The following is a 27,839-nucleotide window of genomic DNA, read 5'->3' on the forward strand; positions in this document are numbered from 1 at the left end:
TGACTGTCAAGTAGGTATAATGACATTAAATATGAACAAACACGTCATCTCATGGGTGCAGGATGAACTTATAAAATATAAATGCTCTGACAGTAAGAAAACATACTGCTATATTTAATTATATCATCTGCTCAAAATACAATTGCTTCTATGTTTGGTAAATAGATTAAATCCAGGTCACATTCCTGTGTTCAACTGAGTTTCTAGTCACTCCCTTTTCTCTAAACACTCGTGTTCTTTGTTTCTGCATGTTCTTAAGTGTCATCATTTATTGCTATAGGCATGATGGCTATATTTAACTAATAATGACAGTGGTTGTCATTAGATTTTAACTCAGTAACACTAGTCTGACATATCATTTGAAGTATGTCTTCAATTTAAGTTTGATTAAAATTACAAACGTTCCATCTATTGTGTCAATCAAAATGTCGCCACTCTTGCCCTGAACTTTTCTATGAACTTTCTTGAAATAAGTTATGGCAGCTTAAAGTTAAGGCTAGCCTTGGGTCATACACATATTTTAAAATACAACTCTTGGAGCTCCGGTTGGGTGGCTCGGTTGGTAGGATCATTGTCCTGTACACCAAAAAGGTTGTGGGTTTGATTCCCTGTCAGTGCACATACCTAGGTTGCCGGTTCAATCCTTGGTCGTGGCACATCTGGGAGACATCCGATGGATGTTTCTCTTTCTTTTTCTTTCTCTTTCTCTCTCTCTCTCTCTCTCTCTCCCCCTCTCTCAAATCAATAAACATCCTCAGGTGAGGATTAAAAAAAACAAACAAACTTAGAATAGACCAGAGCAAGGGCATTTGGGGTTCCTTTTATAAAAGGACTTCATTTTTACTTACACCCCAGAAAAAGCACAATATAGTAAGAGTTCAAAGGCTCTAAATCAGATTTTCATACAATGCTGTATACACACAAGTGTTTGGCAGGCATTTTAATTGGGTTGAATGTATTTTAAAAATCTCAGACATACCAAATACCTCGGGTAGTCAAAACAGGTACTTATAACAACCTGTATGAAAAGCTGGTGAAAATACAATGTTGTAGACACCTATTATAAATAGTAGGCTTTGACATACATGATCTCACAATAATGCAGTGAGGTGTGTAGTATCAGGCTCAATCTATGGATGAGGAAACTGAGGCTTGGAGAAGTTATAAGAATTGCCCAGCTTGTGTTTTGCTTCCTTGGTAGTGATGAAGAAAGCAGAGGCAAATGCTTATCATTGTTGTTTTCCTAAACCCCACTAGCTATTGTGGGAAGGTAGGAGTGAACACAAAATTCTGATTAATAGCCTTGGGATCTTAATAGCATTTGGAGTCTTAGTTATGCTCATAACATGCTATTGTTACTATACTCTTTAGACTAGGGATTTATAGACATTTTCAAATAATTAATTTTTTTTAGAAAAACAAGACAATATCCAATAATCCTTTAATTACCCCCATTTTACAGGTAAGGACATTAAAGCACAGACCAATCCGTCCAAGGTCATGTAACAGACACTGGAATCTTGCAAGATCATCTGATTTCCAGTCTAGTGTTTTGTCCACCAAATAATAATGCATTTCTCATGTCTCTCCTAACAGATGTCTGAAAACGTCAAAAACAAATGGTTTGAAAGGCAAAATGCTCTGAAACAATAACTGTAAAATATATAAATGAATTCTCAGATAAAATGACAAGCAGGTTAGACAGACAACAGCCTAAAAAATTTGATTTAAAGGCTACTGCTCATGCCTGCTTCATTTTTAACATTTCCTCCTTGTTTCCATGCCATTACTTGTTCTTATAGTACCAACTTTTTTTTTGTTTTGTTTTGTTGTTTTTTTTTTCTTTTTTTTCTTTTATCCTCACCCAAGGACATTTTTCCATTTTTTGTTCAGGTAGAGTGGGAGGGAGAGAGAGGAACAGAGAGAGAGAGAGAGAAACATTGATGTGAAAGGAACACATCGAGTGGCTGCCACCCACACAACCGACCAGGGCTGGGGACAAACTGCAACCGAGGTACGTGCCCTTAGCGGGAACCGAACCCGGGTCTCTCAGGACCGCAGGCCGACACTCTAACCGCTGAACCAAACCAGCCAGGGCTAGTACCAACTTTTTTATTTCCTTTATAACACTTACCACGGTCAATAAGTACCTTACTTAGTTCTTTATATACTTATTGTCCACTGCTCCTTCCACCTCGCTAGAAGCTAAGCTCCAAGAGACCTAAGGCTTGGTGCAATGTCTGGCACATTGTACGGACTCAATAAATGTTTGTTGAGAAAATGATTGAATAAATAAATAATCTCTTTTTAACTCTTCTTCTGCTTCCTTGGACATGGAAGCAATTTTTTTTTTAATCCCCCACACATTCTTTCAGCTCTAGTCAGAGAGATATTCTCTCTGTTCACTTTTATCCACACAGCAAACAATTCAAAGTAAGAAAGACAGCATTTATATTCCTTCTGAGTTAATATACTAATGAGAATTAAAATTTATCAGATATTTTTCCAGCTATGACAGAAGACCTTATCGAAAATCCTTAAGTCTGATGTGATTCTATGAATAGAAGTTTTTGGATTTCAAAAAAGTTCATATGGTGCCTATATTGGAATGGTGCCTATATCATATACTATACGCCCAGCAAGGTCCAGGGTAGCAGCCCATAATCAAACACATGAACATGTCAAAAACTTAGATGTTTCTCAATGACTGGATATTTTAACAATATAAGGAGATACTGCCACATGCATGTTCTAGACTTTCCTATTAACTAAGGACATTTTTTAAGGGGGTGGTGTGTCTATCTCTTGCAATTATCTTTGGATCCACATCTATTATAGTGTGGATACTCTACATACTTATTTACAGATCTAAAACTTTTGGAGTCAGAAAACACAAAAATATACACCTAGAGTTTTACCCTCATTTGTAGAAATAATAGAAGCACGTACTATCTCAGAAGAAAGTGAGTGTTTTCTTTATATAATGTCATTTTCCTGCTGTTGTGTATATGCAGCTGAGTGGGAGATAAGATGGACTGACAAATAATCTCACCTACTACATATACTATTCAAATAATATGATAACCAAGAATTTGGAATAGTCCTCTCTAACTTCTGCTGTATCTGCTTGAATTAAGTAGTCATCAATTCAGAGGTGAGCAGCAAGAAGACTGGTATCAGCTTTAACAGGACCAAAGCAGCCATTGGTGTCTGCAGTTCGGTAGCATCTTGAGACCAGTAGCAAGAATAGCAAGGTGCGATGTAATGTGGACAGTGGCACTTACTGAAACTTGTGCTTTATAAATAAATCCTCACCCAAGGACATTTTTCTATTTATCTCCAGATAGAGTGAGAGGGAGAGGGAGAAACAACAATGTAAGAGAGACATATCGACCTGTTGCCTCCTGCACGACCCCGACCAGGGTGGGGGATGAACCACAACCCGAGGTATGTGCCCTTGACCGGAATCGAACCTGCAACTGCTTGGTCCGCAGGGCAACACTCTAACCACTGAGCAGCAAAACTGGCTAGGGTGAAACTTGTGCTTTTAACACAACTATTTAAATATCAACAAATTCAGGAGACATATAATAGGAGAGGATATAATGCATGAATGCAGGTTCATTAAACTAATGCATTTTTTTGAAAAACAAATTATGACAGAATATTTCATTATTGACGCAGATACGAGAAAAAGTGTTATGCTGCTATTTATAATGTGTCTTGTGTGTCATGAAATTAAAATATTTCCAAATCATCAATAATTAAAATGATTAGAATCCATCATTTCACTGACATTTACTTCTACATGAAAAGGAGCCTATTTTACATGTGCTCACACATATTCTTGTCAATCACAAGCTGTCACAGCAAATTATTTCATTTTGTAGATCACATGACAGAAGAAAATCTCTAGGTTTAAATTTAGATCTAGGGGTAATATCAAGAACTCTCTTGATGGATTTTTTTTTCTGTGACTACATCTTCACAATGCAGTATGTAAAAGATGTAAAATCTTATTCATAATACTCAGTTACATTTCTGGTTAACAAAACTCAAGACTTAAATGAATCACTGTAAATGATAACTCTAAAAGCCAAATGGTAGGATAGGACCAGAGAAGAAAGAATGAAAATATAAAACTAAAAAAAAAAAAAAAAGACAGAGTTCCATACATTGGAAATTAGACCTAATGAATTTGGCCCAAACAGGTCTTTCTCCTCATCTTCTTTAAGACATTTAAGCAACTTCAGGGCATGAACCACTTCTTATGCTAGGTTTGCTTTGCCTAGCAGTTATAAAGGAGCTGAACTCTTACAAACTCCATGAATCTGATGCAGGAATTTTCACTGTGCACCATTAAGCAGAAGATTTAGGAAACTGAATACCTAAACTGCATGTCCATAAATCTGAAAACTTTTAAATGCCTTTCAAACAATTCATTAACTGCATCTTCATAATTCTAGCAGAATCATTAATAAATTTTCAAATCTCCAAATGCCAGAATTATAAGACCTAACAGGACAGTTGATTATCATCAACATTCTTTATAAAAATATTTCTATTTTTCTCCATACACAATTAATCTTTCTGCTTAAGTATTCAACTTCAAAATGCAAGAATTATTCTAATATTGCATTTCAACAGAGAATGCCTCATGTCAGTTTTGACCTTGGCCTGACCTCTATATAAAAGCTTTGTGTTTTGAGGTATGTGATGAATAGCTCTGTGGCTTTCTATTAAATCCAGTGCTACTGGTTGTCAACAGTGATGCTCAGAAGGGGTAGTAAAGTAGTTTAAAAATCAGCATTGTTCTCTAAATTAGTTAATTAAATATTACATCTAGAAAAAAAATCAGAGATGTTCTGTACATATTTTTCTACCATAGCAAATCTGGAAATAGTTATAGTAACTATAGGAAGGCAATTTTTACTATCTATACTGCTTTACCAAATAATAAGAAAACAATGAAGCATGCAAATATAATTAGCAAAACATACACTGGCTTATTTGGCCTTCTTGTGCAAGAAATGAAGTAAATTTTCCTTTGAAGGACCCATTTGATTTACATTGTTGAACAATGTTCTCAGTTTTTAAGGATTTATAACTTATTTACCCAGTTTATGGTCCTTAAAGACCAGGACTTCTGTCCCTGTGCCAGGACTACCCATACAGTAGATACTGAATAAATATTTATTGGCTTAAATTTAGATTAAATTGAATTTTAAATTGGAGCTAAAAGAATAATGATAGGAAATAAATTAGATTATGAGCCCTTTTTTTCACCTGTCTCTGATATATCCTAGTACCTGGCACACAGTATGCTCTCAATGAATGTTTACTGAATGAAAATCAGTGTATAGAAATAATGACCATTTGCTGACCCTAATGCTTGTTGGTTAATTACATATAAAATGTTCATGCTCAATTAGAAAGATAATAGTAACACCTAATTCAGCCAACTGTTTTACCCCTATTTACCTTTAGAATGTTTGATTTTCCAACTTCTGAGAATGGCCCCTTACCCTAAATTTATCTACCACCTTCAAAGCTATTCAGGCATGTTATATTTTTATGGTACATTCAGGACAACAAGCTGGCAAATTATTGATTTCTATACAAGACAAATGCAAGAAAGGTAGTTTTAACTTAATTTGAGAACGTGTATGTGACATATATATGTCATACATACATATACATGAAATCTTCCTGCATCCCTCTCAAATTATCTAAATCAAGTTATACACATACATTATCATACATGTATATACACATATGTATAATATTTATTTATATTTATATTCTTAATGTTCTGAAAGAAATCAAATACAGGTCTTCAAGCTTATCTACGAGCTTAACTTAGATGAGTGGCTTTTCCCCCATTATACTTAGCCTAAGTCTTTTTAATGGACATGAGATATGCTAGTCTGTGTCCAAGCTCACCTACAATTTCTTTTCTCAAAAGACAAGGCACATCTGCCACCTGCTCTACTCCGTGTCCCAGCAACAACTGTCGAGCAGCATAAAGATTGATTATCAGTCAAAAACCATTGCACAACACCAGATTTTGGTGGGTTAAGCTTGCTGATCCAGCAAGAGATGGTGTGAAATTTTCAGGAGTGTGTGCCAACATTTTGGTGCTAAAAGAACAGCAGTGCATGTCACAGTGAAACACAGCCAAAGATATGCAGACAAAGCAGAGAAGTTTTTGTTCGGGACTTGGCTTTCAAAAGGATAAAAGAGAAAACAAAAAGTAGGAGGAAATTAGTTTGTACATTGAAAAATCATCCACCAAGCTTAGTCATGTGTGTAACATTGGTATTTTAGGCATACATGTCCAGGAAATTTTCGAGGAAGCTTAGCTGTAAATAATCTTTATATATATCTTCCATAATACCATTATCATGCGAAAGGCAAGTATTTCTTATTAATAAAAATAAATCAAGGATCTTAACAAAGCACTAATTATATAAATATCTGAATATTTTTAAAAAACACTCAGAAATATTTACCCACAAAAACACATGCTTACATGCAAGCAGATGATTAATGAATACAAAATAAAAGCAGCCATATTTAAAGTTAAAGCAAAATTTGAAAATTATATGGGTCTACTCTATTGTATAGGTAATTTTTACTGAGTATTACAGCAACAAGTTTCTTTCCAAGGACCAAATTACCTTGAATTTCTATTGAATTCAATAAATTATTTCCTGACGATCAAGCATTATGAAAGAGATAGAAATCTTAGTATTATTTTATATAATAACATTAATAGAGAAAGAATTTTCATCACCTCATCTGTAATGAACTCCAGAATTACTTTTCTTCTACTTATGCAATTACTGCCTAGACTTGCCTTTGGTTCACCAGATTTATAGCAGTTGCAGGAAAAAAATACTTCTAATAAGGTATAAAAAGCATAAGGGAGTACAGCAATTAGGAACACTAAATTTGTATGGCAAAGTTGTGTCATTTAAATGTGATTACCATATATAGGACTGATAACAAGACTCTGGATATGACATGCTTGGAAGAATATTCTTAGATAGCAGTACTTTTATTTATCCCTTAAAATGTATTCTTTACCACTAAAGAAAGAAAAATGTTTTCTATTTTAGAAAATTTAAATGCACTTTTAAAAAAGAGATCTTACCTGCAAATATCTCTAAAATATGTTTATATTTCATATATAATTTATATTATTATCATTTTTATTATGCATATAAGTAAATATACATGTCAAGGTTAAAAAAAAAAGTCAAGCTGTAGCATTTACCTTATGAAAAATTTTATTAGAAAAATTACATGTATATAAAAATTATGTGTTCATTTCTGGCCACATTTTTATAATTATGTTAATGCCATCTGAAAAAAGACCAAGAGTGTGAAAGAATAAATGATACTTGAAACTTTGAACTATTTTCTGAGACAGTAAGTCTAATGAATTATGTCTGTTGGGTGTCACAGAAACTAAACAGTAAATTCAATAATCTCTGATTTAATTTATTATATTTTCACCATTTAACCTCCTGCAGGCTCCCTAATGTCTATTCAGATCTATATTAAATTAAGCACCAATGCTAATGAAGGGCAATAAACGTGGCTGTCAGTGGATTTTTCTTTCATTAACCACATTATCCTCTTACTGAGCTGTAAATGCGTAAACATTAGTTTTGTTAAACCATGCAAAAAAGACAGGATGAAGATCATTTTTTAATTGCATCCCTCAAGCAATTTACTGTATGTGGGGGTAGAATTTTTTTTTCTTTTTTTACCTTTAATTTTTTTGAATGGATCTGAAAAGGGCTCTCCCATTGAAATGTAAACATCGGCTTCATGGGGTATATCTTCAGGTTCGAGGGCTTCGTTGCCGTCTGCCAAGAACACTCGTCGTGCGGCCATGTTCAGATTCAGCTTCTCCGTGCACTGATCTAGCAACTGGAAGACAGCAAGAGGTAAGAGAACGTGATTCACAAAAGGAGAGAAACACATTTCCAGGACACAAAAGGTGCTAACAACAAACTAGAAACTTGAGTCAATTGCCAGAGTTAACTTGAGTAACTCTACTAATAGAGTTATTTTCTAGCAGTTGAAAATATACAAATAAAAGGTAAATCACAGCACTAAGAATATCTAATGATTGTCTAATTTCAGTCCTTAAATGTCCTGTCAGTTAAAGGTTTTTATAATCCTACAAGATATAAAGCCATTGTATGTGTTTAACTAAATATACTATTTGTATATTAGTGAAAAAGGAAAGAAATGCCTATGAGTGCTATGTATATATAAGCAATTTATAGATTCATATTACTAAGGAGAAAATCTTAACATAACGTCATTTTTCTCATCTTTTATGGTATAAAGAGAGTTAGAGAAGACATGAAGCACTGAAAACTGTGAACACTAGTTACCAAGGTGATGGTTGGTACAGTCACTTTGGCAAAGATCGTTCTAGATCCATTTTTGTAAGCTGTTACTCTAATCACTCTGGGCTGAAGTTTATATCTTTGAGAGAGTCTGTGCCAATTCTGGGCCGACTGAAATTTTAACGAAGAGAACTCTGCAACTCTGAAGAGAAAAAAAAAGCAAAAATTGGTGCATGTTAATTAGCTAAAACATTAAAAAAGATATTATCCTGGATATTTTTTAGAGATATAGCCCTAATGGCTATTTGTAAGTATTCTTAAAAAAAAAACAAAAAAAACTTTTTATAGGGTATAATTGTATATAACTACTTAAATATTTAAAAACACTTAATACAGGATAAGTTTGCATGTAAAACACATATCTTAGGATAAATCCTTTTAATCATTTATCGTTTTACTTATAAAAACATCACAACACTCATTTTAAAAAATTAAATTTATATATTATGTTCTGATAGAAAGCCAAAAAAAAAAAAAAATAGCAATATGTTCTTAACATCATAGAATAGTAAATGGCAAAAATTTTCCTTTAAGTTTTCATGTTGATCAAAGTTCTTTGATTTTTTTTTAAAGATTTCAAATTCAACTAGATTATAACTAACTTTTTTATTCTAAACTGTAATTTTAGATTAGTTCTGATTTTGGAGGCAGTAAGAGAAGTTTTGTCTTCTCTGAGTTGTGTCTTCAGTCAGAACCAGTGTCAATCCCAATTATTTTCTCGGCAAAATTGCATGCAAATGACTATCATGTCCAGTGTTTTACTGCAGACTTCTCTAACTCATCCTGTTCATTCTTAATGCTACAGAAGGCAAAATAAACATTTTAAAATAAACATTTTAGGGAAATAAAAGTCACAATATATCCACCGATTCCAACATATGAAAATAATGGGAGTAGCAGCTCCTTGACTTGATTTTGTTTCACAAACATTTTATCTTATCCACACACTCTTAGGTTATTAGTTAATAACAACCCTGATGCGAAAAATACATAAAACAGTTTTACAATAAGTTCATTATAATTTAATTTTACTTTGAAATATTGCTTAAATACCAACAGTATGCATTTCTATTTTTTTTTTTTTTTTTTTATCCTCACCCGAGGACATTTTTCCATTTTTTGTACAGATAGAGTGGGAGGGAGAGAGAGGAAGGGAGAGAGAGGGAAACATCGATGTGAAAGGGACACATCGAGTGGCTGCCACCCGCACGACCAACCAGGGCCGGGGACAAACTGCAACCGAGGTACGTGCCCTTAGCGGGAACCGAACCCGGGTCTCTCCGGACCGCAGGCGGACGCTCTAACCGCTGAGCCAAACTGGCCAGGGCTGCATTTCTATTTTTAAACAAATATCTCATAAGCAAAGATATTTCATGGTCCGAGACTAATTCTGCTTCCACTATTTTTTTTCAGAGTTTTATGTTATCCAGGTTGAAGTGCACCTCATGTTTTCCATAAGTGTAATTAACAACATTCTACTTCTGTGCTTTCAAAGAAAAACATAAATAAAATAAACAAAAACAGAAACAAAACCCTAGAGATGGAGATGTGTTACAGATGACTGAAATAGTCAACCGAATCATTATAAGTTCTGCTCAAAGGAAACAGCTTCAACAGTTGGTTAAAAAGAACAGAGGACAGCTTTGATTACCTCAGTTGACCCGCTGGAGCACTGACAGGTCTGTTTCTCTTGGATGCTGATATGAAACCAGAATTGTTTTCACTGTTTGATTTGTAGCTATCTGGGTCTGATATATCCTCATGGCTATGATCTGATGCTGTTTGATGTGGGGAGCAATCTTGAAGTCCTGACCCTTCTGATATTGCTGCTGAAAGCAACAGTCTGTTGGGGCCAAACTGAGGCTGCAAATAATTCTCAGTAGTTTTAATAACTGCTTTTGCCTGGGATGACATATCCTCCCTGGAAGAAACAATGCATGGAAGAATACAGTGAATTGATTTGTCATCACTTATTAACAACTACTACATAATAACCAGTTTTGTGCTGTGTGCTAGACAAAACACTACACACTTAGCCATTATTTTGTTTAATCCTTACAATAACCTTGGGAAGTGGGTACTATTTTTATTCCCATTTTCCAGATTTAAGAAACTGTGGCTCAGACAGGCTAATTAACTTGCCCGAGCTCAAATAATCAGTTATTTGGCAAGGAGGAATTGAACTCAAGCCTCTCCTAGGATAATACCCAAATTCATAACCATTAAATTTAATTACTTTCTTAAAGAATAAAGCTGTGTAACCTTTGAAACAATGTAAGTAAAAATTTTAAATTCTTAGATTAATTTATTAAACACTAGTACTCTGCAAAATATTAAGAAATACAGAAGTTAAACAGATGTGTTTCCTACCCTTGAGAAACTTGCAAACTAACCTCTAATACAGAGAGAATATATATATGTTAGATAAACTGCTTAGAATTGTGGGTGTGTATTAACTTTAAATGCGAAAGAGAACTCCTTGAAGGCAAATGTATGTAGGCTGGAATAACGTTGGTAAAGGCTTCAGAGCAGACCTGAGATTAGGGTGACTAACTCACCCTGGTTTGTTCAGGACTGTCCCGGCTTTGGCACCGAAATTCACACAGCCTGAGGGTTTCAGGTAATACAGCTTACTACCAGAATACACAGAACGTTAGGAAAGTAAAGCCACTCCAGGAAGGCACAGAGAGAATTAGAAAGCCATTCACTACTCTGTGAGATAACACTAGTCACGTAAGAACAACTCTAGTAGACTGCCACTTTTTTTGTTGTTATTCCTCACTCAAGGATCTTTTCCCATTGATTTTTAGAGAGAGTAGAGGAGAGAGAGAGAGAGAAACATTGATGTGCGAGAAGCACATAGGTTGCCCCCCGCCCCCCCGCCCCCGACCGGAGCCAGGATTGAACCTGTAACCCAGGTATGTGCCCTTGACTGGAATTGAACCCATGACCCTTTGGTCTGCAGGCCGACACTCTAACCACTGAGCCAAACCAGCCAGGGCTAGACTGCCACTTTTTTGACTCAGCAACCTCATCTCTCCTGCTTCCTCTTGTGTCTATCTGCTTCCTCTTCCTGTATCATTATCACCTAACCTACCTCTGTCTTCCTCCTCACTTCTCATGGAAATTCTAACTCCCCCTATGTGTCTCCCCAATTCTACACATTACTTTCTTTTTTTACATTCAACCACATTTTTATTTTATTTTTTTGCTATTATTTATTTTTTTCTATTTTATTTAATTAATTTATTTTTGTTACAAATGTTTCTCCTTTTTCCCCACTGATACCCCCTCCCCCACCCTCCCTGCCCTGTCCCCAGCTTTGTTGTCCATGTCCATTGTTCATGCATACATGCATATAAGTTCTGTGGTTTATCTCCCTCCCCCCACCCCCTCTTCTGGGGATTGTCAGTTTGTATCCCACTTCCACATCGCTGGGACTACCCCATTCCTCAGACTGTTATGTTCATTATATTCCACAAATAAGTGAGATCATATGATACTTGTTTTTCTCTGTTTGGTTTATTTTGCTTAGGATAATACTTTCCAGGTCCCTCCATGTCATCTCAAAGGATAAGAGATCTCTCTTTCTTACAGCTGCATAGTACTCCATTGTCTACGCATTACTTTCTGCAGACTCTCTCGGCATGTCTCACATTTAATTCCCCAAAAAGTTTAATTTCATCAATAGCCAGTAAAGGACACTCCTGTTGGGTAGAACTCTCAAGCTAGATGACCTCATAAACCACTGGCAAGACTGTGGATAGGAAACTAACCATCACTCACCCAAAATACTGTGGGTAGGACCGCAGGATAATAAGGAACAGAGGAGTTAGAGGAAGAAGGGCTCTCGATGCCTCCCAAAGGAGGAAAGCATACCTGGCAGGGGCTTGCGTGCCTAGATAGCACACTGAGATAAGCAGAAACTCTGTCCACTGATTGATTGAAGAATTACTCACTAAAATACATCACACCATTTAACTACCACGTTTTTTTCATTTAACAACTACTCAAAGGCTATTCTGACACTTCTGATTATTTTAATATTAGCCATTCACTTCTAATCATAAACAGAAGAATGTAATATTGCTTATAAGCCTAGTCCTGAACCATCTTGGCCCAATAGTTTGTTGTCAGTGTTGATCCAAAGGGATGTGGACTACAAGGAAGGACTGTTCTTCTTAATGTCAACCTTCAGGGTGAGCAAATAAACTGCCAGCATGATATTCCCATCATTGTAATACAGGACTTTGTCCCCCGCTCAAAATCCTCCCAATTTATTTTCTGAGTCCCCAAAATGGTACCTTATAACTCCTAAAAGTGTCCCCAAGTTCCTATAAAACTCTGTTGGTGGGAGTCACGGCTGTGTCATCTCACCACTCCACTGCGTCACTGCCCATCACGGGAACAATGAGGGTCAGGTGAAGGTGCTGCTTGTTGTGTTCCCACAGATTCCAGTGCAGGTGTGGGGAGAAGAAATACCTCTCAACCCTACTATATGAAGTCACCTGGACCGTGCCGCCGCTCAAGCTGTAGGCAGAGTTCCGAAGAGTCTTCCTTGAACAGCTCCACCAGATTTTAGCCCTTACTTGACCAGTTACAGGTACTCTAATCCAGCCCACAGGCCCGACAAAGAATAAATGGTATTGATATTAATAATAACAATATTAATAGCTAATATTTACATAGCACTTAGAGTGACAGCTACTATTCTAAGCACTTTACTTATAGTTTCATTTAATCCTCAAACAGCCCTGTATTATTTTCCCCATTTTACAGATGAGTAAACTGAGGGCTTAAGTAACTTGCCAAAGGTCACACAGCAGCCAGGTGTCAGAGGCATGATTCAAATCCAGGCAGTTTGGCTCCACAATCTCCACACTTAGCCATCATCCTATAATGTTATTTTCATTAACACTAAAACATCCTTACTTACTATTAGTTAGAAATAGTAAGTAAGAGTTTAGGAAAAAAGGAGAGCTACAAGAAGGGGAGCTGAAATTTAGAATATGGTAGGGCAAAGGGAGGTGGGCAAAGGACTTAGACGTACATTAGCAGTGGTAAACCAGTAGTGCTCTTCAGTTAATACAGCTTTCATAGCTATATGTATTGAAGTCACCATAGTTGTATTCTCCCCGTTTTTCTTTCTTTCTTTTGTGTCTCCCAAGATTTTTCTTTCAAAAATCCTTTTTTAGCCCTCTGCAAAAATCTCTTGGAAATCCCATGTCACTCAGCTTTATTAAAGTGAATTTCCCTCTATCTCCAGATTTATATATATTAACTTCAGAGTTATCTTCTTCTCAAAGACACTTTTTGCCTTTTGAGAATTTAGTCTATTTACATGTAGTAGATATTCACACAGTAGTCTCCTTCACCAAGACTATTTTGTCTTTTAATTGAGAACTTAGCTTGTTTACATTTAAAAAATTTTTGTTTTCTTTATTTTTTAGAGAAAAAGGAAGGGAGAGAGAGAGAGAGAGAGAGAGAGAGAGAGAGAGAGAGAGAACACTGATGAGAGAGAACATTGATTGGCCACTTCCTGCATGACCCCCACTTTGGATTTGGCCCACAACCTGGGCATGTGCCCTGAGCAGGAATCAAACCAGTGATCAGTTGGTGCATCGGTCAATGCTCAATCACTGAGCCACTCCGGCTGCATAGCTTGTTTACATTGAATATGTATTCACAGTTATCTACTTCACTAAGACAGTCTTTGTCTTTTAATTGAGAACTCAGCCTGTAATCTTATTATTTGTTTTTTATTTTTCCTATCTGTTCTATGTCCCTTTTTGTTCCTTTTTTTCCCTAGGGTTAAATAATAATTTTATGTTATTTCATTTTACTTAGGTTGTTACACTATATTGTTTAACCTTACTTTTAGTCGAAACGCTAGATGTTACAATATAAATTCAATGCAAGAACCTTAGAACACATCATATTCATTTATTGTACTTGTCTTTAACAGCTGCTGGTTTTATGCTAGAAGCTCAGCTCCAAAATTCTGCCCTGCATGGCCATCCTTAAGGCTTTGCATCCTGTCTTTCCTATATTTTCTATGACTTATTAATTATATAGATTTTACTTTATATTTTATTTTAAGATCTATATTTTGTTGTAGCTGTCTTTTATAAAATTATATGTTATATGATAGTTTTCTTGAACTTTGTCTTTTTCAACTAATACTAAATTAAGTTTAGTGCTATGGTTACATTTATTTATTGGCTCATCTGAAGTCCCCATGGATGGGTGTAAGAATTCCATATTAATTCCTACAACCAATTATTCTAGGAAATGGTCCTTTATCTTAAAAAAAAAAAAAAAAAATGAATAACCTCACTTAATGATGACACTTTCTACCACATTCTGGAACTTGAGCTAATTTTATAATACAGATTTTATTTTTAATATTCTATGTCAGTATTATTATCTTGTCCTGGAAGTCTATGCTATGTCTCTATTGTAAATCTTTTATTAAATGTGCAAATAATTCATATATACACAGACTTCAAGTAGTTCCTTTTTCAGTAGGATTTCTATGCTACTTTTGTATATAGGAATGTACTTCCTTCCTATGCACTGACATCAGCTCTGGTAGATTTGATAGCTGGGATCATTATATCTCATTAATTCTTTCCTACTATCTAAAATGCTAGACCTCACTTTCTTTCAAATGTTCTAATCTGTCATTGTATTATTTCTTTTACCACTGGTATAAAAGCATTTTTTTTTTTTTCAGGCTGAAAACTAAAAGCCACTATATATTAATTAGATTGACACAAGAACATCAACCATATTACTTCAAAAACATAGCTTTAAAAAATATCGATTTATCTATCAATCAATCAATTATCTATCAATCTATCTATCTATCTATCTATATCAGTTTTCTATGGTTGTGCAATGAATTACCACAAACATAGTGGCTTAGAACAGCACCTATTTATTACTACACAGTTTTCATGTATCAGGAGTCTAGGCAATGCTTAGCTGGACCCTCTACTCGGGATCTCAAAATGCTGAAATCAAGGTGCCAGCTGGGGCTACAGCCTCATCTGATGCTCAGGGTCTTCTTCCAAGCTCATTCAGGTTTTGCCAGAATTTGGTTCTTTACAGCTACAGAACTCACAGTGACTATTATCTCTGAAGACAGTAGACTCACTCACCTCTCTGACTTTTCTAACTCTGATCTCTCTAAACTCTCATTTAAGAGTTGATTTGATTAGGTCAGGCCCATCCAGGATAATCTCCCATTTGGTTAACTAGAAAGAACTATTATGTACCTGAACCACATCTGCAAAACTGTCCTTTGTCATTTAATGTAACCTGATCATGGGAGTGACATCCTACCATATTCACAATTCCACCCACACCCAAGAAGAGGGAATTATACCAGGCATATATATACCAGAGGGTGGGAATCTTGGGAACCATATTAAATTTCTGCTTACCATACTAGCTATATAATTACCCAGGTTTTATTATTCATTTTTTTAGATAATGGATAATAAAATTTAGATCCACATATTTTATTTTCTGGAAAATTCTAATATAATTACTTAAGATTAAGTTTTGACATAATTCAAGATATTTAAAAGAATGTGTCACAGACGCTGTCAGGAAAATCCAAAGTAGAACTTAAAAAATGCTTTGAGATGATAATGTATTATTTTAAGGTGGTGGGGAGATTAGGGGAGGTATTCACTTGGATGTAAATGTTCTGGTATGTTTCTTCTAAAAAAACAACAGTTACATTATCGCTGAGTTAGTTTATAGTCAATTATTGAAAAAAAGATTATTTATTTTAGCAATCTGAATAATTTATTAAAAATTAGGTCATAAAAGAAACCAAAGAACAAATGTGGTTATGTGTGTTAATATGCATATAAACTATATAAATAATTTTATGTGTGCTTAGGAAGACGAATTAAAATGTCAAAATTTAACCTTAAATAAGTATGAATTAAAGCTATCAGTTAATTAAAAATTATTGAACTTCAGGTGAATACATCGTTTAGACAACTTCTACATATGATACAATGGATATGATAAATCACAGAATTACAAAGTCATATTAATAAGTTATCTAAGCATTTATCTCTTTTTCAAACAGTACTATAACTCAACTGCATGTCAGCTTTCTACTATAACCAAACAGATTATCAGGGACAGATCTTATATATTATGGAATTTACAAGCCCCTTGATAACCCAGGCTAGTGTTTAATTATGCTTTACTCTCATTGATTTCCACTTAATCTATTTTACAATTTTTGTTTCACAAAGCAATAACCAAGTTAAGATGTGAGATCTAAAAGTATAAGAAAATATATTCAGGGAGGAGTAGAGAAAAGCAGAAGATTAGATTTAAGTGTATGACTCTAATTTTGACAAGAGCAATTTTTCTTCTCATTTCCTTTGCCTAAATAGCACTAGTGAATCTTACTTAATGGCTTTTTATAGCAATTTGGGGAAAACTAATAAAGTCATATTTGTTGAACTCATATTCTAGGAATTCTACCAACTGATGCTGCTCATTGCCCCTTGTAATATATTGACCTATAACTGCACCTCATTGCCTTCCATAATTCTTATCTGTATACCTTTTTGCCAGTGGTGTTCACTCAGTGTATCTATACCCATTACTGTACATCTTTCAATAAATACATATTTAATAAGTGTTAACCTGAACTCGGTGCTTATGATTTCTAGAAACCTCTTCCATAATAACTGTCTAGTAGAAGAGATACACGTTAAATAAATAGTCACACAAAGAAATTTGCAATTACTGTGAAGGAAGTCCTGGTTACTATAAAAGAGAAATACAGAGGCTAGGGGTATAGAGAAGGCCTCAACAAAACTGTTCAAGCTGACAAAACACAAAAGAGGAGTTAACCCCACCAGATCCTAGTCAATCCTTATTCTAAATCATTCTCCCCCCAGGTCCCATGCGTGCGTGCGTGCGTGCGTGTGTGTGTGTGAATTGACACTGTTTTGCATACTGATATGTTTGCTTTATGATTTAAAATACCATTCTACAAAGGTAAGATCCTTGTTTTACATATATATTTTTTTAATCCTCACCAGAGGATTAAAGATTTTTCTATTTATCTTCAGATGAAGTGGGAGGGAGGGAGAGAAAGAGAGAAACACTGACATGAGAGGGACACATCAACTGGTTGCCTCCCGCAGGACCATGACCAGGGCTGGGGACCAAACTGCAACTGAGGTACATGACCTTGACTGGAATCAAATCCATGACTCTTTGGTCTGAGGGCCGACACTCTAACTGCTGAGCCAAACTGGCCAGGGCTTGTTTTACATATTTTACACTTTCAGGGGAACTCAACCAGATTGGTATGCAGGAATTATTCTTTGATAATTATGACATCATGCAAAAATGTTACAAAAATGCTACTGACAAAAAACAAGCACAATTTAAGAAATAAAATATAATAAAGTTCAAGCCAAGAGTTATGTCAGGTAATGTTCATTTTATCTAAGTCATTTCCCTGATTTTTCCTTAGATGAAAACAGTTGATTACATTTGAGGATTCAACCACTTTATATTCCCATGGAAGGTAGCCCCCGATCAGCTCCAGGGAGGAATCCTCAGTGGTCTAACACCAATGACGGTAATTCCATTTCCCTTACACCTTGCCAGTTATGCTATTAGCTTGTGATTCCATTTGGACCAATGGGGCATGAGGAGAAGTCTTCTGGGGAAAGTTTTTTTTCCATAATGAAAAAGAGAGGTAAGTGATCACATTATTTTTCATTAAACATTGTTGAGTGAAACTGTGGTGAGCCATCTTGTGAGTAGGAAGAGTCAAACCCAAGGATCTAACCCAGTGGTTCTCAACCTTCCTAATGCCGCGACCCTTTAATACAGTTCCCCATGTTGTGGTGACCCCAACCATAAAATTATTTTTGTTGCTACTTCATAACTGTAATTTTGCTACTGTTATTAATCGCCATCGGAAATATGTGTTTTCCGATGGTCTTAGGTGACCCCATAGGGGTCGTGACCCACAGGTTGAGAACTGCTGAATTCTAACTAATATTCTGAGGATGGCAGTGGGAAAGACACAAAGAGCCATGCTCTTTTTTATTTTTTTATCCTCATCTGAGGACATTTTTTGATATTTTGTTCAGATAGAGTGGGAGGGAGGGAGGGAGAGAGAGAGAGAGAGAGAGAGAGAGAGAGAGAGAGAGAGAAACATCGCAGTGAAAGGGACACATCGAGTGGCTGCCACCCACATGACCCAACCAGGGCCGGGGGGGCGGGGGGCACTGCAACCGAGGTACACGCCCTTAGCGGAACGAACCCGAACCCGGGTCTCTCTGGACCTCAGGCTGATGCTCTAACTGCTGAGCCAAACCAGCCTGGGCCAAAGAGCCATGCTCTTGAACAGCACTGCAGAACCACTAAATTTAACCCTAGAATTGTCTTGCCTGTGAAGTTCTTGTCATGTGAGATAATGACTATTTATTCCTCATTTTTAAAGTTACTTGCAGTTGAGTTTTCTGTTACTTCCTAGTAGTAGCCTAACTTACACAATCAACATTTTAATCATGCTTGCTTTACTTTTAGCTTTATTCAGAAAATTTACGAATTTTGAATAATTTTATAATGAGTTATAAAATATAAACTAATATGGTATTTCCTAAAAAGTCTACCTTACTTAATAAGAACTATTTCACCAGAAATGTCAGCATAAGCATAACATGACATAGACCTTTAAAAATTTTCTTCCTTTTGGAGACACAGTGCATCTTGGTGAGTTCAGATTTCTGCGACAGTAATCTGCATGTGGCCAATCATTCTATTCACAAGTAGAAAGTGTGGCTACTTTGACAGAACATGGCTCAGTAACAAGCATGCAAGTCCAAGTTATCACACTGTCTGGATGTGAATGCAACAGCAGGATAATGACAGCTGCCAAGGATTTGTACTTGCTGTCGCTTCATACCAGTGTGGCCTGTCAAAATGTCTCTCTTTCTCATACAGAAGCCATAGAATTTTTATGGATAGCAATTACTTACAATATACTATGAAGTACATCAAATCTAACAACCACTCTTTAGCTCGTCATTATTTGGTACTCTCTTTGTTAAATGTAGTCAACCATTTTCATCTAAATTATTTATTTATACTGTATATTTGACAAGCATATATTTCTCGCTTTATATTCTTATGGCATTTAAACCTTCCTGAAGAGTTATGTTTCTTTTTTTTTAATATTGTCATTTGTAGAACTTATCTTTATCCTATTACCATTTTAATGGTAATTAAACTCTCTAATTGGAATAAATACAAATAAGAAAATGTAAATGTAAAGAAAAATAACCCTAAGTACATTCAATAATAAATCATCACCTTAAAATACTGGAATACAACCAATAAGAGAAATAACCCCACATACGTTTGGTGAATGTAAACGTGTATAAAAATCTTTGGAGTATATAAAGCATACACATCTTATAAAACTTCATCCTACCCTTCCCCAAACTTGATGAAATAAATAACCTCTAAAGATATAAATAACTTCCTACAGTTGTTAGATAAAATGTGTTTTAAACATCATAGAAAGTTAATAATAAACATGAATAATTCGTCCATATTTTATTTTCAACACCAGAAGAAACTATAATTCTAGTTTGGCCTAGAAACGTTGGTAAGGGTATCCCAATTGATATATCAGGACGTAAATCATCCCCCCACAGGAAAAAAAGAATTCTTCTGTTTGTGCAAAAGTGCAATGGAATAAAAACAAGCTATATCTGAAATCTAAAACTGGGGGAGGTTATAGATATTATGTATCACTTTTCCAGAGGAAATTTAAATTTTTAAAAAGAAACAGTCTTTTGACATTGAGGAAATAATATATGAATGTTTAGATCTAGAGAGATTTTTTTTTTAACTAACAGAAAAAAATGGAAACTATATGAACTAGGGAAAGTGTGACTTGTTGGGCAATGGAGGCTGAAAACAGCGGAGGTGCTGCCTGGCTCCCTCCACTATTGCTGTCTCCCCTTCACTGTCTTCTGCTACCCATTCCGTGGGGGGACCGACAACTCCTCTTTGGAATACTGAAATCAGGCAATCTAGCCAAGTGTTTATATTTCAAAAAAGACTCAGGCTAATTCCAATGAAAAATATCCAAGATAACTAAAAGGACATAAAAAAGTGAGTGAAGAATTAGGTGCAGTTAGTCTCCTTGAAAGCAAGATTGAAAGGATATAATGGATAAAAAAAAAATCCATGAAATTGCATCCTTAGATGATCATCAGCTAAAAATCATTAAACAAAATATTTTATATGTGAGATAGAAAGAGATATTTTTTACAATGTTCTCTTAATTTTAAAATGCAACTTTATTTTAAAATCTACTCAGCATTTGGAGACCCCTTCTATAAATATGGCAGAACTGCTCCTAGATACTTGTGACCAATAAATACAGGAATCGATGTTTTCATCTATGTCCCCTATGATACATTAGACTACAGCTGGATAGAACAAGCTTCCTATTGTGCTACTTTCCTGGAAGTTGCCACAAGAATGAGACTAGACTCTTCCAGTCATCTGACCTGTTAGTGGTAAGTCATGAAATGGGAAGATCAGACCTTTGGCACAATGTGTTCACCTCATTTATTCTGTTGTGATTCATTTTCTTAGGGAAGGATCCTGGCACAACAGTTTTCAATCTGTTACAAATAAATGTAGCAGAGAGTGATACAGGAAAAACAATGAAAGAATACAAGAAAGAGAGGAGTGGGTGATGTGAATATAATACAGAGCAAATTAATAACATCAGATAATAACATGAGAATAAAGGGACTGATCACCATATGAATGGATTTAATATATGTAGGCATATTTTATAAAATGTATAATGTGTTAATTAGTGAAGAAAAGCAAATCTCTGTGATATAAGGAACAGGTTGACTACATTTTCATAACTGTTTCTCATAAAGAGATCACAAAGATGGTGGAAGAAAAGTGGCAAGGAAAACAAGAATGAGACAAGAAAAGTTTTAACCTCAATCAGGGGAAAATGTCTTTACTCACCGAGAAAATTGCCTCTCTCTGATAATCATGTTAGTACATGAATCTTAGATCTCCATTAGTCTTTGTCAACTTGACCTTTTTCAAAATTCATCATTTTATTTTCATTAAAATAAAAGACCTCTGGTCATTGTTTTTGACTTTCCATTCGATTGCTAAGAAGAGGTTTACTTCATTTTCTGGGTACACCATAATCAAAGTTGATGGTAACAGGCAATAGTGACAGAAAAGGAGTCTGGATTCAGACAAAGAAATAGAAGCACATTAAAACAAACTGTAAAAAACAGGTGGTAGAGCCCTGGCTGGTTTTGCTCAGTGGTTAGAGCGTCGGCCTGCAGTCCAGAGAGACCCGGGTTCGGTTCCCGCTGAGGGCAGGTACCTCGGTTGCAGTTGGTCCCCGGCCCTGGTTGGTCGTGCGGGTGGCAGCCACTCGATGTGTCCCTTTCGCATCGATGTTTCTCTCTCTCTCTCTTCCTCTCTCTCCCTCCCACTCTATCTGAACAACAACAACAACAAAACAGGTGGTAGGAAAGTGTTGCATGAAAAAAAGACTGGCATATTAAAAAATAGATAGATAGATAGATATAGATATAGATATAGATATAGATATAGATATAGATATATTTAGAAAGCCACTTAAAGAGACCCAGAATCAAAGATAGAAAATTAGGGGAAAAAAGAAAAGAAAAGAAAAAAACAGAATAAATGAAATTACAGTTAGCTCTAACAAAAAAAAAAAAATAAAGCTTCTAGAAATACACAAATGACAGTTGGAACAAAAAGTGAATATAGTAAGTACTGGAAAGGAAAATAATTCTACAGGCAATAAAATGTGCAAATACACATTTTATTAGCATTGGCACTTGTATAAAGGAATACTCAAAAATCCTATTTAAATTTTTTCCCATTATTTTATCGGGAAAAAAATTATCATGAGTAGCTTGTCTCTGTAACTACTGGATAATAATTTTCTACAAAATTATCTAGCTATACACTGTACAAATGATCTCTTCCACTGCAAATATTCATCAGAACTCAGAGGAATAAGGCAAAACAAAGATTAGCTGAAAGTCTAGATTTCATTTTCATCTAAACTTGCTGACAAACACAGAAACAATCAAATTGTTCTAAGATATAAATATGACCTAGCATTTCTATAAAGAGATTAACATCACCCTATTTCATGAATATTTTCTTCAATGCTTTTATAGTTCATGTTTTCTGTTTAACGTGAAGACTATTTAATAACATTTAGCTAAACAATAGGGTTATCAATACCTGACTGACACTTTTTCAATAGAGGAAAACTACTTTTGTCTCATCTGCTTTATATTTCTGACAAGTGTGGTGGAACATAATAGTTAAGAGTTCTGGCTGCTAGATCTCTGTGGATTCAAACTGTACCTTCTCTACTTACCAGCTGTGTGATCTTGGTAAAGTTCATGAACTTCTCTAGGTCTTTGTTTCCTCACAGGTAAAATGGAGATATTTAAAATATTATCTCTCTTATATTTCTCCCAGGGTTGCTTTGAGAACTAAATAGGTATAATTCAGCTTACCTAGCACATAGTGAATCTTATCTTCCCTGCCATTCTTGTTACTATCATTATGCTACAGGGCAAGTCAGACTCCAGAGGTAAGGTATGTTAATTACATCATCTATCTTTTAAAATAGAAAAAAATTGAAGGACTAACCCAGACAACAACCTTCATAGCCCATAACTTGGCTCTAAGTTATTACTGACATCATAATCTCCACCAAATCTTGGACACTTACACAGACAACTTTTGAGAAGCACTTTTATCCCCCTCAGAATTCAGTTTAAGCCGCTGAAATAATATTGTTACCTTGGTAAATCATTTGAAACATATTTGTAAATTGAGTGAATGGTATCCCCATTGAAGGTGACTTCAGAGTTGTTTTGCTGTGATACCTTCATGGCCTTAGTCAAGGGTGATGAAGAAGACTGAGAAAATGCTGCTCTGTGATCTTCTGTTTCTATGTTTGCCATTTTCAGCTAAGAATAAGGAAGAATGATGTTTATGTAAAATATAAAATCCTCCTGGTTTATAAATTGAGGCTAGGCATTAATTACAATTTACTCCTTATCACGTTCTAGACTATACAGCAGTTGCTAAATGTGAAATCTCATTAGAAATGAACAGAGATGACAGCCCCAAGGAAGACAAGATTATAGATCTAAGTCATTATTATAATCATCCTTGAGAAAGAAAAAAAAAGATAATTGGTTGCAAAGTATTTCAATTTTTGTTGTTTGCTAGAAAATCACTTATTATTCAAACAAACTTAACATGAGGAGTATGTTACTGAAAATGCTTATTTTCTGGTCTGTCCTTCATCTTTCCCTTTTGGAAACTACCTTCCACCTGCTTTTACTGGGACTGTAAGTTCTGTGGCCTTGCTTCCCAAGCAGCGGAGTGTGTCCAAGGCTAGCCAATCAAACTGCCTTCCCCAGACACAGGAATTGCTACATCAGAGTCCCCATAAAGAAAACAAAGCAGTGAGTGCCCTGTTCTCCGGGAATGCTAGCTTCAAGAGCAATGTGTGAAACCAAAACAGATGAAAGCAAAAGTGAGAGATAAAGAGAGATTAAAAAGGGAGAGAGATTCTTGATGAAAACATTTGAATCCCTGAAACTAGCTGTCAACAACAACCACATCTCTTGTTTCCTGGGTAACTGGGTATGTGAGCCAACAGACTCCTTTGTTTTGCTTAAGTTAAAGGCTGGGATTCTCTTATTTGCAACCTAGAAAGCTTGAGTAACATACACAGGAAATAATATCAAAGAATGTTATAGCCTTGGCTGGTTTGGCTCAGCAGTGAGAGTGATGGCCTGCGTACTAAAGGATCTTGGGTTCGATTCCCAGTCAAGGCCACGTACCCAGCCCTGGTCAGGGTTGTGTGGGAGGCAACCAATCAAAATCTCTCTCTCACATCGGTCTCTCTCTCTCTCTCTCTCTCTCTCTCTCTCTCTTTCCCTCCTTCCCTTCCACTCAATCTAAAAGTCAATGGAAAAATATCCTCAGGTGAGGATTAACAACAACAACAACAAAAAGAATGTTATAGGTTCCTTTCTATGTTATAGCTTCCTCTCACAATGCTGATACAAATGGCTACAAAGCCTCATCTCTGGAGTCCCAAGGTAACATGCCATACCACTACTAAGGGAAGCATGTGACTTGTAAGATAATAAAATAAAAAAAATACTTCTACCTTTCAACCACTATTCTGAAATAAAAGCATTCTTGCATCCATGGATTATTTATTGAGCACCTACAATGTATTTGGCAATGTTGAGGCACTTAGAATTTTTTATTGAACAAAGTAGAAAAAAAAATTATGCCCTTTTGGAACTTATATTCTAGTGGAGGCAGATAATAAATAATAAATATAAAGAATAAGTAAATTGTTGCCCAGCCAGTGTAGCTCAGTGGTTGAGCACTGACCCAGGCACCAAGAGGTCACCAGTTCGATTCCTGGTCAGGGCACATGCCCAGGTTGTGGGCCAAATTCCCAGTGGGGGACATGCAGGAGGCGGCCAATCGATGTTCTCTCTCATCGATGTTTCTCTCTCTCCCTCTCCCTTCCTCTCTAAAATCAATAGAGAAAAAAATAAATAAAAAAGAATAAGTAAATTGTTAAGATATTAGGTGATACATGCTATGGAAAAAAATTGATCAAGGGCGGGTAGACTGGGGTTATGGAGATGGAGGGAATTACGATTTGAAACAGGTTTGTCAGCAGAGGCCTCAGTGAGGTGGTGCTATCTGGACAAACACTTAAAAGAGACAAGGGAGTAAGCCATATAATATCCAGAGCGAGAAAGCCTAAGGTGGGGTACGCCCTGCAGGTGGAAGGAACAGCACAAATAGATGGGTAAGAGGGAATGTAGTTGAGATGAGGATACGTAGGCAATGGATAGGACAGAGATAACATTGGGCCTTGTAAGATGCTGTTACGACTTCGAGTGAAGCAGAGAGTCTATGGAGTGTTCAGAGCAAGGGAGTCATATGATTTTTGTTTTTAAAGGTAATTTTGGCTGCTGTGTTAAGAATACATCAAATGTATCAAAATACCTGCATTTCAATGTCCTGATTTGTCCATATATTAATGTCTTCTAATACTTGTGTAAATTCTTTGTGGTAGAGATGGCCAACTGTCTGCCAATATCCATTCTTCTATGCTATATTCTTCTATGACACTTCTATGACACTGGAATCCCTGACTTTTAACTGAGGCATATGGCTGTCCAAAATAAAGGCTATTTTCTGGTCTTCCTTGCAGCTAGGTAGGGCCAGCTAGTCTGGTCAATGAAATGTTAGTGGACATGATCCGTGCAAATGAGTTTACTTTTCTTTTTCCTCCTTTTTGCTACCTAGAATGAAGACATGAAGGCTGGCCCCAGATGGGTCATCTTTAACTTTGATATGATGCTAGGAATAAAAGCCTTGCCCCAAGGAGGACAGTAGGAGTCTGAATGTCTGACAACACAGAGTACCAGGTGAACCCTGGACTACCTACCTTCAGACTTTTACATAAGGAATAAAATTGTGGCTTGTTCAAAACACTGTTAATTTGGATCTTTGTTGTGTGTAGTCAAACCTATTCTGGAAATTCCTGCTAGCCCTTGAACTAAATTGCTTTCAAGTATCTAAAATATATGGTATTGGCTTAGAGCAAGGAAGTGGGAGGGACACTAGAATGGCTAGGAATCTAAATTTAACTGAGAGTCCGGTAATTTGGGGCTTTGGGCCTTTTGGACTCCCCAAGCTTCCACAATCACCATGAGCCAATCCCTTAAGTAATTCAGTTAATCTCTCTCTCTCTCTCTGTGTCTCTTTGTGTAGTTGGTTCTGTCTCTCCCTAGAACCCTAATATTTCTCTTTCAAAGATCATGTCAGCCTGCAAGGCGGAACTGAGGACTGGGGCCACAAAGACTTTCCGTAAGTACAGACCAGTAGAGCCATCAGTGGTGACGTGGGTCAGTACGAAGCTATAGCAACCACAGCAACACTACCAATACCACCAGCAGCAACAGAAAAATAGACCACCACCAGGGCATCTGGAGGATTTCCCTTTTGAACTGTGATTAACCCCTAAGGTTCTTAGAAAATCTACAAGAGTCTAGGAAGCTCAAAGAGTATGATACTAGACTTGCTGCTAAAGAACTATAATATAATTTATACTCACAAGTGTAATGGAGGAATACACACCTATAACACATAAGAAAAAAATCATGTCTTTCTCTGCCACTTACTAGCTATTAAACCTTGGATACTATTACCTTTCTGAGCTTTAGTCCTTTCATTTACAAAACTAGGTAATCCACATGGTTATGAGGATTAAATAAAATGGTCAGCCCTGGCCAGTTTGGCTCTGCGGTTTAGCATCAGCCTGCAGACCAGAGAGTCCCGGGTTCAGTTCCTGCTAGGGGCACATACCACAAAAAAAAATAATAATAATAATAAAATAAATAAATAAAATGGTCAACGTGAAAGTATGTGGCACAGTGCTTGGCACATGGTAGATGTTTTTAAAATGTTAGATGAATCTGAATCTATATCAAAATAAAAAAAGGTATTTCTACATAGTTTAATAAGAGAAAGTACTTTTGTCTACCCAGCACTCCATGGTATTCCAACTGGAGACCCAAGGGCTGTTGGCCTCTAACTCCCCCTCCCCCCTCAAGCTTCTCCCAGTAGGACGTCCGAGGTTCTCTTCCCAGGCTTCCATAACAACCACCGAATGTCCAATTCTTTCATAGGTCAAGTCCTTTCTAATTGGGGAATGCTTATCGGTAAGAAATCCAGCTGTGTATAGCAAGGCAAAATTATACGATTAGAGAGTAAATCACCTTGAAGAACAAAATCCCTTGACTGTCCTGGTGTGTTTATTATATAATCCACTTATTTAAAATCCCAAAATAAAGTCTGCTCCGAACTATTTCAAAATATCTCTTGATATATTGCAATAGTTTTAATTTTTACTTATGCATGATTATAATCCTAATCTTCACCGAAGGGGGTAATCATTTCTCCATGTAAAATAGTTTCAGGATGCTTTTAGGTGAAATGAGCTATGTAAGTGTGAAATCATTGCCATAATTAAATGCAATATTTCTTCTGTAATGTTACTATAAAAACAGTGTCATCCTCACTAAAAGTAGAACATATTAACAGGTTAAGCAGAAACGCAGAATACAATAGGTTTTCAGATAATATTCCTGCACATTATTAATTAAATGAGAACTATTGTTAAATAGAAATTAAAGAAGTAAAAAGTGTTCATTTTAACTTGACTGACACTAAATACTATGAAACTCT

The 27,839-nt window shown here is 35.9% G+C and overlaps 1 protein-coding gene and 1 long non-coding RNA gene across 3 annotated transcripts in view; one reads left to right on the forward strand and one right to left on the reverse strand.

Annotated features, from left to right (window-relative positions):
* The window catches only part of LOC118628249 (doublecortin domain-containing protein 1-like), a 74,680-nt gene extending 51,169 nt beyond the window's left edge, over nt 1-23,511 (reverse strand). Inside the window, exons 1-4 of one of the 2 annotated variants that reach the window (XM_036259086.1) lie at nt 23,343-23,506; nt 10,081-10,350; nt 8,415-8,571; nt 7,779-7,941 (exon numbers count right to left, since the gene is read on the reverse strand). In XM_036259086.1, the coding sequence (XP_036114979.1) occupies nt 7,779-7,941; nt 8,415-8,571; nt 10,081-10,350; nt 23,343-23,506 (754 nt within the window). Of the gene's footprint in view, nt 1-7,778; nt 7,942-8,414; nt 8,572-10,080; nt 10,351-23,342 lie in introns of both variants that reach the window. The other variant, XM_036259087.1, reaches the window with a different exon arrangement.
* On the forward strand, nt 7,869-26,063 carry LOC118628250. The gene is made up of 5 exons (XR_004959271.1): nt 7,869-7,958; nt 9,843-10,108; nt 12,881-13,032; nt 17,953-18,060; nt 25,896-26,063. It is a non-coding gene; the product is annotated as an uncharacterized LOC118628250 (long non-coding RNA).
* The last annotated feature ends 1,776 nt before the right edge of the window (nt 26,064-27,839 follow it).

This window comes from Molossus molossus, unplaced genomic scaffold (assembly GCF_014108415.1).
Source record: "Molossus molossus isolate mMolMol1 unplaced genomic scaffold, mMolMol1.p scaffold_m16_p_13, whole genome shotgun sequence".
NCBI classification, from domain to species: domain Eukaryota; kingdom Metazoa; phylum Chordata; class Mammalia; order Chiroptera; family Molossidae; genus Molossus; species Molossus molossus.